Genomic DNA, 17983 nt, shown 5'->3' with positions numbered 1-17983 from the left:
ACACAACCCTGAAATTCCTCTTTGAAATATGAAAGGTCTGAAATTAAGGTAGATTCTCTATTTCTACACATTTGAGGAAGTTCTCCAAATGGGTTGACTACTAGTGCATGTACGGTATACTGTGTGTAAATGCATGATTTTAGTGGACTGATCAATTGAAACTGGTTGAAACCTACAGTTATCTAACTTCCATTCTTTACAACCAAACAACCAAACTGTACAACAAAACTTAATTAGTGACAAGTTAATGATCAGTACTTGTTCCTAAAGTACTAAATAATCTAAATTAATCCACTTAAATCAATAATAAATTACCAATATTCAAATCTGATGAATTGGCGAATGGGTATCCACTAATCAGCTATATCATTTCACTTATGATTCTCAAATCAGATATATTGAATTCCCTAAACACACCAAGGAACACATAATCCTCACATCCTAGCTGTTATTACAGTGTTGCATGCATAACAAGTGATGCTACAATTTCCAAAGTATATTAATACCAAAGTTGCAATACACCGTCCCAATGAACCGGTGATACCGGAATAGCATAGAGTAGCAATCCAACTTAGGTGCAAGAAAATCTTCTGATGCTTTACAACCAAAGTAGATTCATGGGAAGCCTACTTTTAATTAAGATCAACCACGACTATGGAAGACCAGTAACTAGAGCTGTTATCGATAATGTCTTTATCGATAGTCTTGTTGATAATCGCTTGTTTTTGCCACTTAGTGATATCAATAACCTTTCTCTCTTTGTCGATAATAGTCCCACTATTATGTAGGGACACAGTGATTTTCCGCGATTTCATGGAATTCGCGGAAACGGCCCTCTGAAAGTGGCTTTTCAAACATAAAATCATGGAAAACGTATTTTTCATCAAACTGCACAGTACAGCAACAGAAATTTCTCCAAAATCTCAACAAAATACTAGCCACACAAAACACAATCTCACCCCCACTTCGCTATTATTACAGCGAAGTTGGGGTGAGATCGTGACAATCCAAACATCGTGACTGCACTCGACTCCATATCCATTCGATCGAATCGAAAACATCACAAGCGCAAGCTCAACTAACGTAGATAGAAGGCAGCAAGGCAGCTATCACACAGCCTAGAGAATTTTCTCAACGCTAACAGCCCTACCAGTAACGCAAACATATAAATGCAGGTTTTTTCAAGATGCATATTCATACATTCATCATTTTCTTAACTTTTCTTAACAATTCAGCATGCGCTCCTCTTTGTTTACAAAAGATCATTGTGCAAATTTCCTGAATGACATTATGACATTGATGGTTTTCAGAGAGTTGAGATCGATTGGATCAATGGCAACTCTTTGTTAGACGGGACACAGATCTATGGGTGCTTACCAGGGTTTCCGATGTTCCCCTCTGGTCCAGGGTTTCCGTCAAATCCGGGGACACCTTGCATTCCTTGGAATCCTGGGAAACCCGGATCACCGGGTTCTCCGGGAAATCCCCTCGGTCCTCGATCTCCAAACATTCCTGGTATGATCAAGAAAAATATTGGGTATTATCTACTTGATCATTTCAGTGATCAAGTAATTTCATTTCTTATGGAAAACTTCATAATTCTGGCCGAAAATAGATATAAAATAGTTAAAGCGGAATCCAACCCAAATAAAAACTTGTTTTTATAAGGAAAAGAAAAATCAGACAAGTTGATAGGTGAAAGTTTGAACAATATTGGACAAACAACAAGAAAGTTATGAATTTTTAAAAGTTGTAAATATTGGTAATCACTATACCCATGGAGACTTCAAATTGGCTGCATATGGGATGTCATAGTGATGTAAGGCAAGGACTACTCTTCCATGTACTCCAATACATATTATGGCTAAAATTTCATTTTTTCCAAAAGTTTTATTTCAAATTATATTTTTCTTTCATGAGGACATAAAACAATATACTACCTGGGTTATATTTAGATTACTGCCCCAGGGGAATGGGTACTTAGGAGAAAACCACAAATCCCTGATAATAAAGTACATGGCCTATGGGAAAGTTGTCCTTGCCTCTTGTCATAATTTACTTACCCAGTTGCCAATTTGAAATCTACATAGTAATAGTGATCTCAATTTTAAAGCAGCTGTAACTTTCTTATTGCTTGTCTGATTTCTTTCAAACTTTCACCATTCTGTTTAATTTATTTTTCTCCTTCCCAACACAACATTTTATGGCCAAGGCTGGATTCCCCTTTTACCTACAATATTTCATCAATTTGATATCACTGAATTATGAAATAAAAAAGTGCATGTAAAATGTGGTATTTCCAGCTGGGTTTTGAATCCTTGATTGAGAAAATGTACAGCTCCTTTCTTGAATACACAAGTCCACGAGGAAATACTAAAATAAATCAACGAAATCTATTGCATTGAAAAATTTACAAGACAGGTGAGGGATAGAGTTCATCGGCGTTCATCCGAACCGTCGCATCAGTCAATTTTGGTCCCCCCCCCCAACAAAAAAAAAAAAAAGAAAATAAAAGTACAAGTCCTATTCTATTCATAACTAAATTACTAGGTAGCAATCTATTTTAGTTTCTTAGATATGAGGGGATTTTCACGGCGATGCCGTATCAATTTTTAATAAAATGCACAAATCCCATTGGAAACGTGTACTGTAGCAGAGCGATATGACGTTTTGACTGACCGCGATTCCAATGCGCGCGGTCAGCCAAACTGTCGTATCGGCCATCTGCACTGCATTGACTTTGCACGTGAAAAGCGATGTTTTGACTGACCGCGCGCATTGAAATCGCGGTCAGGGTTGTTGCATTCCCTATGGCGTTTTTGTACGGGGGAAATCTAAACCGCTCAAACCAAAATTACAAGCATGTAGCTCTTTTGCAATATTTTCTCTGATCCTTGGTTTTGTGTAAAAATAAGGATACCATTGTCAAGCAATTGTCTTGGTCTTTCCAACCATGTATATTCCTAGCAATGAATATGTTGTAAGGCTGGAGAACTAAGTGTGAAAATTTTTAGTAAACTTTGAAGTGGATTTTCTCTGAAATGGGTTTGCACCGTCGTATGTGTGATACGACGGTTCGGATGACCGCCGACGAATTGTATCCGTTGGTCCAAACTTGTTCCTGGTCTTACCATTCTGTCCTGGTCTTCCTTGAAATCCTGGGAATCCACTTGGTCCTAGATCTCCAGCGTCTCCAGGTAGGCCTCTCACTCCAATGATTCCTGATGGTCCGGGAGGCCCATTCACTCCGCTTGGTCCTGCATCTCCAATCTCACCTAAAGGTACAAAATAAAACATTGATGAAAAGTCAATAAATAATAACTGGCTTTTGTATAGCGCGATATTAATCTATGACTGCTTAAAACGCTTCACAATTATCATTACCCGGTCACTGGATTCATAGCTTTTTAGCAGCCTGTTAGGTGCACACTTGCTAAACTGACTACACTGACTGGTGTTTCCTACTGGTAACCAATTAGCACCCTGGTGAAAGTGGCAAAGTTTGGATTAACGCCTTGCCAAAGGATGCTAGGCCATGGTGGGATTCTAACGCACGACCCTCTGACTACAAGGCAAGAGTCAGACCTGCTACATCATGATGCTTCCACAATAAACAGTTAATAATGGACTCTATTGTTGACTAGCCACTTGAATATACCAGAATCAAGACTATCAATTAAATTGCTTACGTCTGTGTAAATGGACCCTGGTCATATACATGAAAATGACATTAATTCATATCCCACCGCTGCCACAAATAATGAAAAAAAAATTATGACGGAGATTCAAATCATTTAAAGATCCAAAAGACAACTCTAAAGAGGACTACTTACCACAAGGACCTTTGAGCCCCAAAGGACCTGGTCTTCCTATTATCTATGTTTGGATTCAGAATACTTGTGGTTGTAAAGAAAGTAATGATACCAGTTCACCCAAAATATAACACTATAGAGGACTACTTACCAAGAGGACCATGGAGTCCTGGGCGACCTGGCCTCCCTCCCTATTATCTATGATTGGATGGTTCTCAAGAACATAACACAATTCCACCCAAAGGACAGCATCCTAGAGGACCACTTACCACTAGGACCTTGGAGTCCTGGAGGACTTGACCTCCCTCCCTATTATCTATGTTTGGATTCAGAAAACTTATGGTTCTCAAGAACGTAACAACACAATTCCACCCAAAGGACAGCATCCTAGAGCTAGGACTACTTACCACTAGGACCTTGACGTCCTGGACGACCTGGGGCCTATCTTACAAAGAGTTGCGATTGATCCAATCAATCGCAACTATGGAAAGCCAGCAAAACCAACATATAAAATGCATGTTTGTTCAAAGAAAAATTCTAGATCTGAATTTATATCCATAAATTCATTGATTTCTTGCCAATTTGGTGTGTTCTCCTTTGTTTACAAAGGACATTTTGCAAATTTCCTGTATAAAAAATTATGACACTGATGGCTTTCCATAGAGTTACGACTGATTGGATCAATCGTAACTCTTTGTAAGACAGGACCCAGGTCTTCCTATCATCTGCAGTATGTTTGGATTCAGAATATTTATGGTTCTCAAGAATGTAACAATTAATACAAGTCCATTCAAAGGACAGCATCCTTCAGGACTTCATTCCATGAGGACCTGGTCTCCTATTATCTGTCTTTGGCTTCAGCATATTTGTGGTTCTAAAGAACGTAACAATACAAGTTCACAAAAGGACAACATCTTAGAGGACTACTTACCACGAGGACCTTGGAGTCCTGGAGGACCTGGTCTTCCAGGCCTGCCATCATATGCATTGAATCCCTTCCTTCCCGGGAGCCCTGGTGCTCCTGGCTCTCCTATATCTCCACGAAGGCCAAAACCTCCTGTGAAACCTAGTTCTCCCTTTACACCTGCTGGCCCAGGCTGACCTGTAAGGATAACAATAACAACTCATTCATTGCATTCTACAACAGACCCTATTTGTTTACACATTCCAAAGTGAACTCCAAGTTGGGTAAACAATGCGTAAGTTTCACTGGCCCCAGTTATTTGGAAAAGTCTCCCCACAAACATCTCTTCATGTCCTTCAGTACAGTGTGTTTGTGACCAATAACTTCAGTTCAGTACCTCACGATCAAAATCGAGTGTGCGGAGAGAGAAGTACATGTTGGAATAAATGGATGATACATGTACATGTAACGATGTGGAATGTACACAAAATTCAACAGAAATCAGGTCAAATATGTGGAATGTCATTATGTTACAACAGTAGTCAAAATTCGCTTGTTTGTTATGTTAAAACAGTAGTCCAGTACATTGTATTTAAGGCACTTGCCGGCTTAAAACGAAACTCAAATTTCTACTTCATTTTATTTTCCCCAGCGTGTTTGTCCCATTGAAGACACCATTAGAAAAAATCGCATCCAAATCCAAAACCTGAGGGATTTTGCATGCGCGCGCGACCCCACTGATTAGTATAAGCCTTCCTCTATGGGTTACATGATTAATGATTAGATGTAATAATTCCAGACGTCTTTTGGTCAAGTAGTTAGAGCATTGGACTCATGATTGCGAGGTTGTGGTTTGAATCTCTGCTCGGCCATCGGCTCCACTTCAACCAAAAGACCCAAGAGTAATTTCTGTCATCTATAATGCCAGCCACTATGACTAATTAACTTAAGATGCAATTAGATAATGTTTGAAGGTGATATGAACAATCACGGCAGGGGTTTACGGTACGGTGTGCCGTCAACGACTTCTGTGATAGATGTTATTAGTTACAGTACATACTAGCTAGCGTTGACGCAGCAGAAAGCTGCTTTGCAGACGGAAAAAGAAATTACCTTTGCGACCCGACCTGCCATCTGGACCTGGTCCACCAGGGAACCCAATCGGACCTTGGGTGTTTTCTCCCCTCTCACCACGAGTTCCCGGGATTCCATCTGGTCCGTAATCTCCTCGTTCACCAGGCTGCCCATCAAAACCAGGGAAACCAGACATACCTGTAAGACAATAGTAATAGAGGAAGTCAAAGAGGCATTAGCAGTAAAAACTTGATCTAGAACTTAAAATTGAAATAGGGTTAAAGATAGGTAGCCGGCCTACCAACCTGTAAACATACATAATAAGAGTGATTCGTTTGAAAAATAGGAGTCACAGTATATTTCCCATAAATGACTGTACATAATATCTGGGGGGTGTTTCACAAAGATTTAAGTATGACTCAAGTCGCACTTAAATGCCGACGCGTACATGATATGCAACGCGCGATCTTATTGATAGATACGCAGTAGTGCGCGTCCTCATGACACGATCTTACAAATGCGGTCAAGCCTCTCATACCATACGCAACTCCGTATTTAAGTGCGACTCGAAGTCATACTTAAATCTTTGTGAAACACCCCCATGACTAAAAAGAGGAGTTTTCTTTCATTATGTGATTTAATGTATATTAAAAATTTCAATAAAGAAAAGAAAAGGACTAGTTGGCAGGTCTGAGATAGTAACATTAACTAGAAAAAAACATTGGAGGTGTTGAGCAGAGCTGCTAACCTTTGTAAGAAAAAAGTAGTAATCCAGAATCTCAAAATTCTGAGATATAAGCCATAATTTCATGTGTTATGTGGTATGAAATATTTCTTAAAAGAGGTAATATACATATAACAGATGTGCAATTCGCATTTAAATGCCAAGTTTTGTCAGCCCTACTGGATAGTTGTCAGGAATATTTATCCAGGGTGTTACATGTACATTACTTTTGTGAAGCACTAGCTACATAACTTTTGTGAAGCACTATAGCTAGCCTAGTCAGGCAAGTAAATTTCACCACTGTGCAAAGTATTACTACGTGTGTATCAAATGTACATACCTATTCTACCTCAACAATGTCATAATAAAGGTCAAGAGTGTAATAATGTAAATTAGAAATGAAAATTATAAAAATTATTACTTTTTCTTTATAATTGGCAGCTCTGGTTAAGGAAGGATGAATCCCTCTCGCAAAAAAACAAAACACCCTAGGCTGCTGTGGACACACTTAACAATATCAGCTATAAGCCGGTATAATGGGGTGTTTTAAACACTTATTCTTGAATTGCCAATCCACTTTGAGTAAAACAAATTCAATTTTACTCTCTGTAAATATAATTTTCCATCAAACAAATTGTGTAAAGTTCCTTTTTATAATACATAATCTGTTTAAAATTCTGTATGTTATGTTACAATTCTCAATAATCATTTTTCTCATGAAAATAGTTGCAACCCAATCCAGACGTGCAGCACTTCATCATCAAAATACATGGAAAAAAAAACTTTCGAGCTTGCAATCTGTACTATACAAATATGCAACAAAATGAGCACCTCATAAATGCAATATACTATTATTTTTACTAATGGTAATAGATGGCAATGGCAAGTTTAATTGTCTCCATATCATCACAGATTTAGGTAGTGAAATCATGAAATCTTGACTAAAAACCATTTCTGAAAGCTCATAGCTCAAAACCCTGAAGATCACTAGCACAGGAAAGCATATTTTGATGGAATGCCGCGCTTGATTTGTTCACTTCTCAGCGAGTGCACATTTTCTTCCAGCACTTTTTGGCATATGTTTCATTTCATTAATCATTCCATCATACATACAAATTCAATGGTGGTCATTTTCTACTGGATTCTGTTCAAACTCATTCTGAGATCGATACCCAGACCTGCCAACCTTCTACAACCAAAAGAAGTATTCTTATAAGGGAAAAAAAGTATTTTTTGACAAACAAGAGTATTTTTAAACATTTGTCTCAACGTAACAATCGCCAGCCTGTTGTAGTGAGATCGGTGAAAAAACATGTGAAATGACTCGATCTACTTGAAAACTTGATAATTCACCCTTTCAAACGTGTGCTCCAGGCAAGAATTTACTTGTTCTTTTCATGCAACAGATTACAGGCCTGACAGCGATTTTTACCGGTCTGGGACTGCCAGATCGGCGCTAGTGTCAAGCGCTGTGTATAATACATACTCCATGATCAGAAATTAAAAAAAAGTAAAAAATCATACAAAAAAAGTATTGGTGTATTTATAGCAAAAAAGAGAAACAAACTCTAAAAAGGAAACGGTTGGCATCTCTGCTTAGTGCTTTGTTTACTACTCATTACAGAGTTAACTGTAACCAGAAAAAAGTGGTGCCATAGGCTTTCACTAAGCATCTTGTGGGTGATTTTCACAAACTGAATTTATTCAGAGCCAATCAGATGCAAGGATTTCAGTAGCTTATAACAGTGAAAATCACAATTCGTTTGTGATGTGAATCCTCTTTGTGATTTACATTAGGCTTGGAAACTTGAGTGCGAAGGCAATCAGAGTGGCATTCCCAATGGCAAGCACTGAATTGAAATCATCCCTTGTGATTTCTTTTCAAAAATTTAGAAAGCAGCAGATTTAGTATCAGTTTGAAGCCCAGTACACACTATGCGATCTGTTGTGATGCGATTTTATAATAAATCGCATTTTGCATTTAATGTGAATGTTCCAAGAAGTACCATTATTTCATTTGAAGTTCGGCATAATGTTAGGAATAATAAAATCTTAATCTGGATACCACAACCGGCATTCATCAGTAAATACCTGGTGATCCTGGTAGACCTTTCTCTCCATTTATTCCCGCCACCCCAGGGGGGCCCGGGAGACCCTGGGGACCCGACGTTCCAGGGAACCCATCAGGACCTGCATCTCCAGGAGCTCCCTTGGGACCATACTGCCCGTAGGCTCCGGGTACTCCTGGCGGGCCAATGTCTCCGATCTGTCCGAAGGGTCCGTCTAATCCTTTCTCTCCCCGTATTCCAGGGAATCCTGATGTACAAAGTCACAAGAGTAAAAAAAAAATAAGTAAATAAACTTGGTGAATACAACTATTCATCAAATGGAGTTATATCACAATGAAATCTAAACTGAAGGTAGCTCAATAAATTGTAGTTAAAGGTCCTATGAAATACAGCAAAGATGCTGATTTATTCGCTAGCTTAGTGGTTTCTAGTAACGATTCCATCAAAATTTTACCTGAAAAACATCCCACATCAGGTTCAAAGGCAGTTTTATATTGAAAATTGAGCCAAATTCGCCACGCCCACAAAGAATTCAGCCCGATTTGGTTTCGTATATCACGTGACAATTATGACGTCAGGGGAAGAATCTGCTGACGTTTGGTGCGTGAATTCCCTTTTGTGGTTGCACGTGTGGATTCACATGTGAAGAACTAGGGGTCCAGCTGCACAGCTGAGAAAGCTTTCTTTCGATGACGTCACGATGATTGACAGGTCGATCGGCCGACTTTTTTCGAAAATTTTAGTGGGCGTTCCCGTTGTAGTTCATTTCCATGGAATAACTCGACACCGGTTCGTCGTACACAGAAACCGATGGCAAATTCGTATTTTTCAAGTAAAACTACCCAAGAATAGATATATATATGTGTCATAGGACCTTTAAAGAAAATCTTGTGAATCTTGAATAAATGAATTTTAGAAACATTGTGTGAATGTGATTTATTTTGCAAACCTGAACATGAACATCTTATAAAACAAAGATGAAACGGAAGAGGAAGATAAGGAAGAAGAAGAAAAAGAAGATAAGGAAGAAATTCAAAGTCGAATTCGAATTGCATTTACTACTTGTACATCTCTTTATAATGATACAGATTAGGAGAGAGATATAATAGAGAAATCAAGAACTTTCTTTTGCACCATTGGTGGTGAAAGATGGTGAAATGAGATTAATGTGCAAAATGAGGTTTAATGTTCTAGTGTGAAAGAGGTCTTGATATGGTTTCTCTTCTGCGAAAGGTGTTGATATGTTTGTTATTACGTGTTGGAGAATGAGGTTTAATTTTCCATTGTTAACAGCACGCTGGCGATTTGCAGTCTACTGCCCTGCCGGTGTAAACTTCAAAAGGTTCAGAAGGTTAAAGAGCCTTTAATGCCAGAACTAATTAAACTGCATGCCTTATATTATTCAGCCCAGGATAGGATTTTGTGTTTGGGATTTTTCTGGTTGTAAATAGGTAAATTAAGTTTGAATATCTTCCTTGTACTGAACATGTAGAATAGTGCACTTGGGGCAGACACACCCAGCCAGCTAAAGAAGGACATGCTATGGACAAGTGCTACATGTATCATTAGATTATTTCTCTAGTTTTGTCTAGTTTTGTATCATCAAAGATTCTCAAGTTTGAGAGCGGAAAACCTGTTTTTGAAAGAACATTTCATCATTTGTGTAAAACTTTATTGTAATTCAGCACCACCAGAGTGTTGACTTTGGAGTTTTTGTTTATCTTTGAGAGAAACAGAAAGAAATTATATGCATGTGAATGAAATAATTATTTATGATTAAGGGCATCTTATTATAGCCAATCTTTATGAACTATTGATATTTATGAAATATTGGAGTAAATCCGTCATTTTTTGAGAAAACTATCTATATCTACAGGGAGTTATTGAACCATAAACATAGTAAGTAAGGAATATGTCATAGATTATGAATTATTTTGTAAGATTTAGAACCATTAAGTAGCGAGTGTTTTTAGGCCATCAGCTCGTCAGACTAAATTGTTTTCATCGAAGGAGCATGAACTAGTAAAGTAAAACAAAGTACATAATATGGTGATGTATTAAATCAAGTTATTGTACATGTACACAGTTGGATCCTTTGAACAATTAGGCCTACATACAGGTGATTTTAATTGATTATGGTGGAGAGTGTGCATCATCAAAAGAGATGGTTCTTCTCGAAGAAGATGAAGAAAATGGAAGTAGAAGAGGAGGAAGTAATACCAGAAATGGGGCTAATAGTAGAGGAATAATTGTAATTGTGCAAGTGAATAACATTTTTTTTAAAGAACAAGTCCACCCCAACAAAAAGTGGATTTGAATAGAAAGAGAAAAATCCAACAAGCATAACAATGAAAATTTCATCAAAATTGGATATAACATAAGAAAGTTATGACATATATTAACTTTTGCTTAATTTCACAAAACAGTTATATGCACATGCTGGTTGGTATGCAAATGAGGGGAATGATGTGCTGCACTCAACCTAGGTGAGGTGAATGGGTACTCGGCAGGATTAATTCCTTGAATGCATGAGCGCTGAAAGGCAGCTCGAGCTAAAGCCGGGGTAATAATAATAATAACAACGCGCCTCGTAATATAATATTTCTAGATAGATGGCGCTATATAAATGCCTATTATTATTATTATTATGATTATGACATCACTCACTCACTATTTCTTTTGTACATGTATTTCATTATATGAAATATGAAATATTCTATTTTTCTCCTTATTGTCCTGTGAAACAAAGTTTTATTTCCCCCTGAACATGTGGTATTACCATTGTTACAACATTTTATGGTTCAGTTAATTTGGTCCTTAATGTCAAATTGGTAAAAATTGAAATATTGTATAATTCAAACAATAAAAAACAAAAGAAATAGTGAGTGATGGACATAATCGACTCTCTCTTTTGGAAGTCACTGAGTTGTGCATATAAATGTTTTGTGAAAAATAAGTGAAACTTTAAAATAAAACTGTATCTTTCTCATTTTACATTCGAAATTTACAGCATTATGCTAGTTTGATTTTTCTCTATTTAATTGAACCAACATTTTTCTTTTAAAGGACATGCATACCTTTAGGGCCAAATGTTGAACGTCCCACTGGGCCAGGATCTCCATTGTTACCCGGGAAGCCCTCAAATCCTGGGGGTCCAGGTGGTCCTGGCTCTCCGTCAAAACCTTGCCGGCCTGGAGGGCCATCTGGTCCACGAGGTCCAGGGTCTCCATACCGTCCTGGTTGAAATCCATCGGGCTCAAGTGGGGGGATTGCTATTCATTGAAATGAGCAGATGAAACATAATAACGATTTAGATAAAGAAATACATCCGGCTGCTGCCACAACTAATGGGGAAGTTCTCAATTGACTTCACTAAAGCAACAATTCATCCCCTGTTCACAAACTGGTTGAAACAGGAAAAGATTGGATAGAATGGGTGGAATAGAATTCTAAAAGTACCTCTCTGATATAAAATTACACAATCTTAAAGGTAAGTGTTTGAAATGCCTTCACTAAGGAAAACTCAACACTATTGACAGGGGGAACTTAATTTAGTCAAAAGTCAAATTCAAATTATCACAAAGAATCAAATCATAAAATACATGTTGAATATAAATGTCACTTTTGCACATTAGTAAGATTGGCATGTTAGAACAAAAGTCAAATATAATCAATATTATTTAACATATACCAAGGCTACAAACATTCTATAATAGGAGACTTTGTAATTTTGTGTTTTTCTTGACACAGGGCACATGTCCTAGTTACACAAAATTTAGCAATTGGTCATATGGTTGTTTCTAAGATAAAAAGCACATAATGGCCAATGCATGCAATCACCCATCAAATTCATCAATCACTAAGTTTTATGCAACAGGGGTCCGTCCTCACCATCAGGTCCTGGGTATCCCTTTGGTCCATCTTCACCAGGTGGTCCAGGGTCTCCTGGCCTACCCCTGTCACCTTTTGGACCAGTCGTTGGAAAGCCAGGATCTCCTTGGTACCCTTGCGGCCCTGGAAGACCGTCTCTGCCTTGTGGACCTTGTGGACCTTGATCGCCTGGTTGCCCCTGGTATACCAAAGACAAGGAAACATTGAAATGCCAGTTATGGAAATTATTTTTCAAAGTGGGCTTGTGCAGAATCCAATAAAATGACCACCCAAGTGTGATGGTGGCATAAATAAAAAAAATGTACATGTATGCCAAAGGATTCTTGAAGAAATTCTGTAATTGCTGAAACATTAGATAAAAATTTAGAGATTCAAGTCACATGACAGGTATTTATCTGAGCAAATAATAATACACTGTCTCGCATGTCCTTATCTGTGTTGGCGGTCTACAGTCTGATCGCTTTTCATCTAAGATTTCAGGATTTCACAAAGTTTAGAACAACATTATCATTCCTAGCAACGGACAGAGACTCACAGTCAGATTAACGCCCACAGGCACTGTTCGGATCTGATCTCCCATAACGCCAGGTATTCCGGTTGCACCTTTCGGTCCTCGAACTCCCTTATCTCCTTGACGACCTGACAATTTCAAACAAAAGGACAGTCACTTCACAGACTTTTCACATAAATATATATATATATATAGTTATTCAATGTCAGATTTAGCTTCATAAACACACCTGCATGGCTCGACAGCCTAACGATATAAAAAATAAGGACACTTATTTCATACAATCCATGTTCATCATTTTTATAATTTCTTTATTTTTATTCACTTTATGAATAAGCAGCATAAGCCATCAAGTACCACCTTAAAGGAGAATGAAACCCTTGAAACCAGCTGAATCCATATCAAAGAGAAAAATCAAAGAAACATATTGTTGAAAGTTTGAGGACGATTGAATGAATAATAAGAAAGTTATGAGCATTTGAAAATTGAGATCACTAATGCCATGTAGATCCTCCCATTGGCAATGCGACCAAGATCTGTGATGTCACACACGTACAACTCCCTCATTACTTTAGTATTTATTCCACTTACATTCTCACTTTTATAGAGTCTATCACAAGGTGAGGTGTTCTCTTTATGAGAGGACAAGTACAGAGGTTTCACAACATTATATCATTGATGAATCGTTTTTCATATGATTAGAATGAGCAAAAAGAGATGTTTTGGGGTATATTTTCAGTGTCCAAAAGGGGAGAGTTGTTCATCTGTGACATCATAGATCTTGGTCGCATTGCCAATAGGAGGATCTCCATAGCATTAGTGATCTCGACATTCAAATGCTCATAACTCTTCTATTGCTAGTCCTATTTTACTCAAACTTTTGTTGATCTTATTCTTTGATTTTTCTGCTTTCACAAAAGCTAACTTGCTCCAAGAGTTTCATTCTCCTTTAAGCAAACATTCACTCTTTTGTACTTTTCCCCATTACACACATATAAACATACATCGTAATAGTATTAATTGTCGTCATATGTATAGCTTGGCATAAAAAGTAGTGTGAACCAATTGCTATGTCCGCAGCCTCTTCCTTTCTATAAAGCCTATATCATATATAGGCTTATAAATATATAAACACTTGATTTCAAGATAGAGCGATATTAGAGGTCATTGTCACCTCCTTTTATCGTGCATTCGTTTCAAAATAGGCCTTTATCGATTATCTGATTCTTTTCATGCATATTCATGATTGCGGTTGCGTCACTATTACGTGATTATGTCATAACAATGTCCTCACTTACGCAATAATGTTTATAGCCTGTGCCTTAAGGATGCTTATTATTATGATGATGATGCTTTTTTAACCTGTGCGTTTCCATGACTACCATAATCATGAATGCATCTATTATTTCAATATCTTGTCACTGTGAGCTGTGTATCCCTGACGAAGACGTGAGGTTTGCGTCAAAAATTTGGACTTGGAAATAAACTTTGTTGGAACAGCAATGCATTACCTCTTTGTCTCTTTTACATATATATATATATAAATTTACATATATAAGGTATATACCTCTGGTGCTAACTCCTCTTCTGCCTGTTTCACCCTTAGGTCCTGGACCTCCATCAAATCCAGTCAGACCAAATGGACCCTGTGCAACAACAGAAAATTATGTGAGTTACTAAAATCAAAACCTTTAAAACCGATGTTTAGAACGACCGTTAACACGCACGAATAAATTACCAAATTTTGGTAAGCGTTTAAACTCATTGATATTATAAGCCAAACAGGAGGAGAATCGTTCCAGTTCTTAAAGGAAAGTTTGATGTTGAATGGTAAGATGTCAAGATTCCAAGATGGCCGCTCGCATGAAAAAAATTGATTTCAAGTAATGTTTCTGAAAAATGTTTCATTTGGGTAACTTCTTTTTATAGCTTCTTTCCCCTTTTGCACAAAGGTTTAACGTAACCAACCATTCATTTATTAAGATAACATCAACATGTTACATTGAATTAATGAAGGCAAACAATTTTTTACATTGTAAAGAAAGTAACGATTTGGAATCGTTTCACCATTTACAATTATAAATACTGCGTACACATAATCAAAGAATGTGGATTGTGACGTTTATAATGCTCGACAAAGAACACAGAATTGGCACTTTAAAACGAAAAAACAAGTAATAACAAATGCACAATTTCTCAAACAAAATTACTATCAGCCAATTAGATTCAAGGATTTCAGTAGCTTTTAGCTGTTGTTATGACTTTATTATAACAAGTTTTAAGAAACTGTATAAACTCACAGGGTTTCCGTTGATTCCATCCAGGCCTGGGAAGCCAACTTCACCAGGGTATCCTTTGAGTCCTTCCACACCGGGAGCCCCATCCCGCCCTGGAGGACCAGGATCTCCAGGATAGCCCTGGTCTCCGGGATAACCTTTGACCCCTGGGGGGCAGAAGGGGCAAATACCTCCAAGCTGACCTACAAAGAAAGGATGAAAAAAAAGATTTATTTTAGACAAGGCATAAGCGATTTTGTGTCTCGCCCACTTGTGAAAATTACCAGAAATATCGCGATTTGCAAGGGCATGCAACAGAATTGTATCAAAAGTTCATTGTGAAATAACATTTGTCATAAGAGTCTTGCATGTAAACTTTAATGTTGTCCTCAAAATGACCTTTGACCTTACCATGTGACCTCTGACTGCAGCATAACATGCAGGTCCCCTAAGTACATCTACCATCCAAGTTTGGTTGAAAAGTGACTTACGGTTGCGGAGTTATGTGTCATAATTTTTGTGACGGACGGCCGACATTTGGATCCCTAAGTCTCGCCTTCACCTCTGGTGGGCGAGACAACAATTAGAACGGGCATCCAGGGTGGTATTCTCAAAACATTCTTATCACAAATATGTTCTAATCTACGTCACGATCTCAAATTGGTATTCTGAAAACGTTCTTATCTTTTTCTTCTTATCTTTCTTGCTGTACATCCTATGCTGAGCTCGTAAATTTACAACTCGCGCATATAATACCAACGCGCGCTAAAAGATAAGAACAGAATGTGGATAAGTGGTATTCTGAAAACATTCTTATCTTTTATCTTTCTTATCTTTCACAATATTTAAGATATTTACAATAGCTACAGGGTTATTACAACTCATGATGGCCACGTTCTTTCTTGCTCAAAATCGACAGCCACAGGTTTTGAGAAAGTATAGTGGGAATTATTTATCCGAGGTTGGACTGGCAATTACTATTTTTCCCCCGGAGGCGAAGCTCCGAGGGAAAAATAGTTATATTGCCAGTCTAACCGAGGATAAGAAAGGGGCAGTCCTTACACAGATAAGAACGCATTAAGAAGATTATCAGAATACCGATTTGCAATGATTTTAGCATCTTCTTATATCAATGAGATGAGATGAAAGATAAGAACGTTTTCAGAATACCATCCCAGATATTTAACTTTTTTTTTATGCTTTCATCTCAGTAATGGAATTTCTGCAAACTTCCCCATCTGCCAGCTGATACATTTGTAAATCACTGTTCAGAAAATAATGGCACCTGTATATATTTTATATCCTGTATAACAATTGTAAATATGTTATTGTCAAACCTTTATTTGGTGGTGGTGGTGCAACCAGAGGACCGACGGCTTAAGGTCCTCTCCGAAGGACCTGGTACTGAGGATTAATGCCTTACCAAAGGGCACTAGCGCAGCAAGTGGGAATCGAACCCGGGTCACCGCAATACGAATCCCCCGCTCTACCGACTGAATGTACATGTAATATGTGTAAGCCTTCATTTGCCCCCACGGGGCCAAAAGGCATTCTTTCAATAAAGTTGAAAGTTCAAAGATAAATAACAGATAAAAGATGAAAATATGTCACTATGACCTTAACCTTTGACCTTTTGACCCCCAAATCAATAGGCTTCCTGGAATCCGTGCTGGTATCATACATACCAAATTATATGAGCCTAGGTTAAGTTAAACTGAAGTTATCGCGTTACAAGGAAAAGTTAACGGACGGACAGACAGACGGACGGACACCGGGCGTGATACCATAATACGTCCCGTTTAGGACGGGCGTATTTAAAAAAAAGAGAAAAGGAAAAAGAGAAGAGTAAAATATGATATTATTTTCTGAATATTACATACATATATGGATGTCAAAATCTATCACAAAATTTGTGATAAAAATTTCGAAATTTGCTTCTCCCAACTTTTAATAAATTTTGCCCAATATGCCATATCTAGCCCCCTCAAAATGTTTGGCTCATTACACAACTGGTGGCTGGTAACGTATTATAAATCTCTTTTTCTTACTCACCCTGCCCTCCTGGACGGCCATCCCTTCCTGGGGGTCCTATAAGACCTTTGTACCCCTTCAATCCTGGATTGCCCGGATCTCCTGGAATTCCTTGAAAACTCTGATTACCAGCCCTCGCTGGTCCAGCGGGTCCTGAAAATTTAAGATCATCAAATTCAATCACAATTTGAATCATGCTATATCATTTTACAATGAAAATGCAATTATAAACTTTCCACCATAAGGTGGGATTGGGGCACGGCGTGCCCAGGGGCATGCCAATATATGAGCCCATAATATACAATTTTTTTGTGTCCTGTAGATCAAGAGGGCATATGGATGATGTCTCAACAGCATATACAAGGGAACTTATTTTACAGGGACGCATGGCCTTATTTAGTTTCCCTTTTTTGTCATTTTCTACTAGATAATTTTGTATGAAATACCATGTTTTTTTCCAATTGAAAGACATTGTACTGGCATTTTGTAACTTCTGTAAATGTATTTCACTTGTGTGAATATGTATATAATTGCATACATTTAATAAATATCGTAATGATTTCTTTTAAATGAATATAAAAATAAATGACGAAATAAACAAACGAGAAATAAACAAAACTATAACATATTGTAACACAAAATATCAAAGAAAAAGTACAACTTAATTGCATAAATATGAAATTCAAACCGG

The 17983-nt window shown here is 37.7% G+C and overlaps 1 protein-coding gene across 1 annotated transcript in view; it reads right to left on the bottom strand.

Moving 5' to 3' along the window:
* Positions 1-17983, bottom strand: part of LOC129278955 (collagen alpha-2(IV) chain-like) — a 54816-nt gene that overhangs the window by 19023 nt on the left and 17810 nt on the right. The window contains exons 12-22 of the mRNA XM_064110839.1: positions 17314-17445; positions 15286-15464; positions 14553-14631; positions 13010-13113; positions 12475-12652; positions 11661-11855; positions 8606-8830; positions 5830-5988; positions 4744-4914; positions 3132-3275; positions 1378-1512 (exon numbers count right to left, since the gene is read on the bottom strand). Of these exons, the coding sequence (XP_063966909.1) occupies positions 1378-1512; positions 3132-3275; positions 4744-4914; positions 5830-5988; positions 8606-8830; positions 11661-11855; positions 12475-12652; positions 13010-13113; positions 14553-14631; positions 15286-15464; positions 17314-17445 (1701 nt within the window). The remainder of the gene's footprint in view (positions 1-1377; positions 1513-3131; positions 3276-4743; positions 4915-5829; positions 5989-8605; positions 8831-11660; positions 11856-12474; positions 12653-13009; positions 13114-14552; positions 14632-15285; positions 15465-17313; positions 17446-17983) is intronic.

This window comes from Lytechinus pictus, chromosome 16, assembly GCF_037042905.1.
Source record: "Lytechinus pictus isolate F3 Inbred chromosome 16, Lp3.0, whole genome shotgun sequence".
NCBI classification, from domain to species: Eukaryota; Metazoa; Echinodermata; class Echinoidea; order Temnopleuroida; family Toxopneustidae; genus Lytechinus; species Lytechinus pictus.
This window is presented reverse-complemented; position numbering and strand designations above follow the sequence as displayed.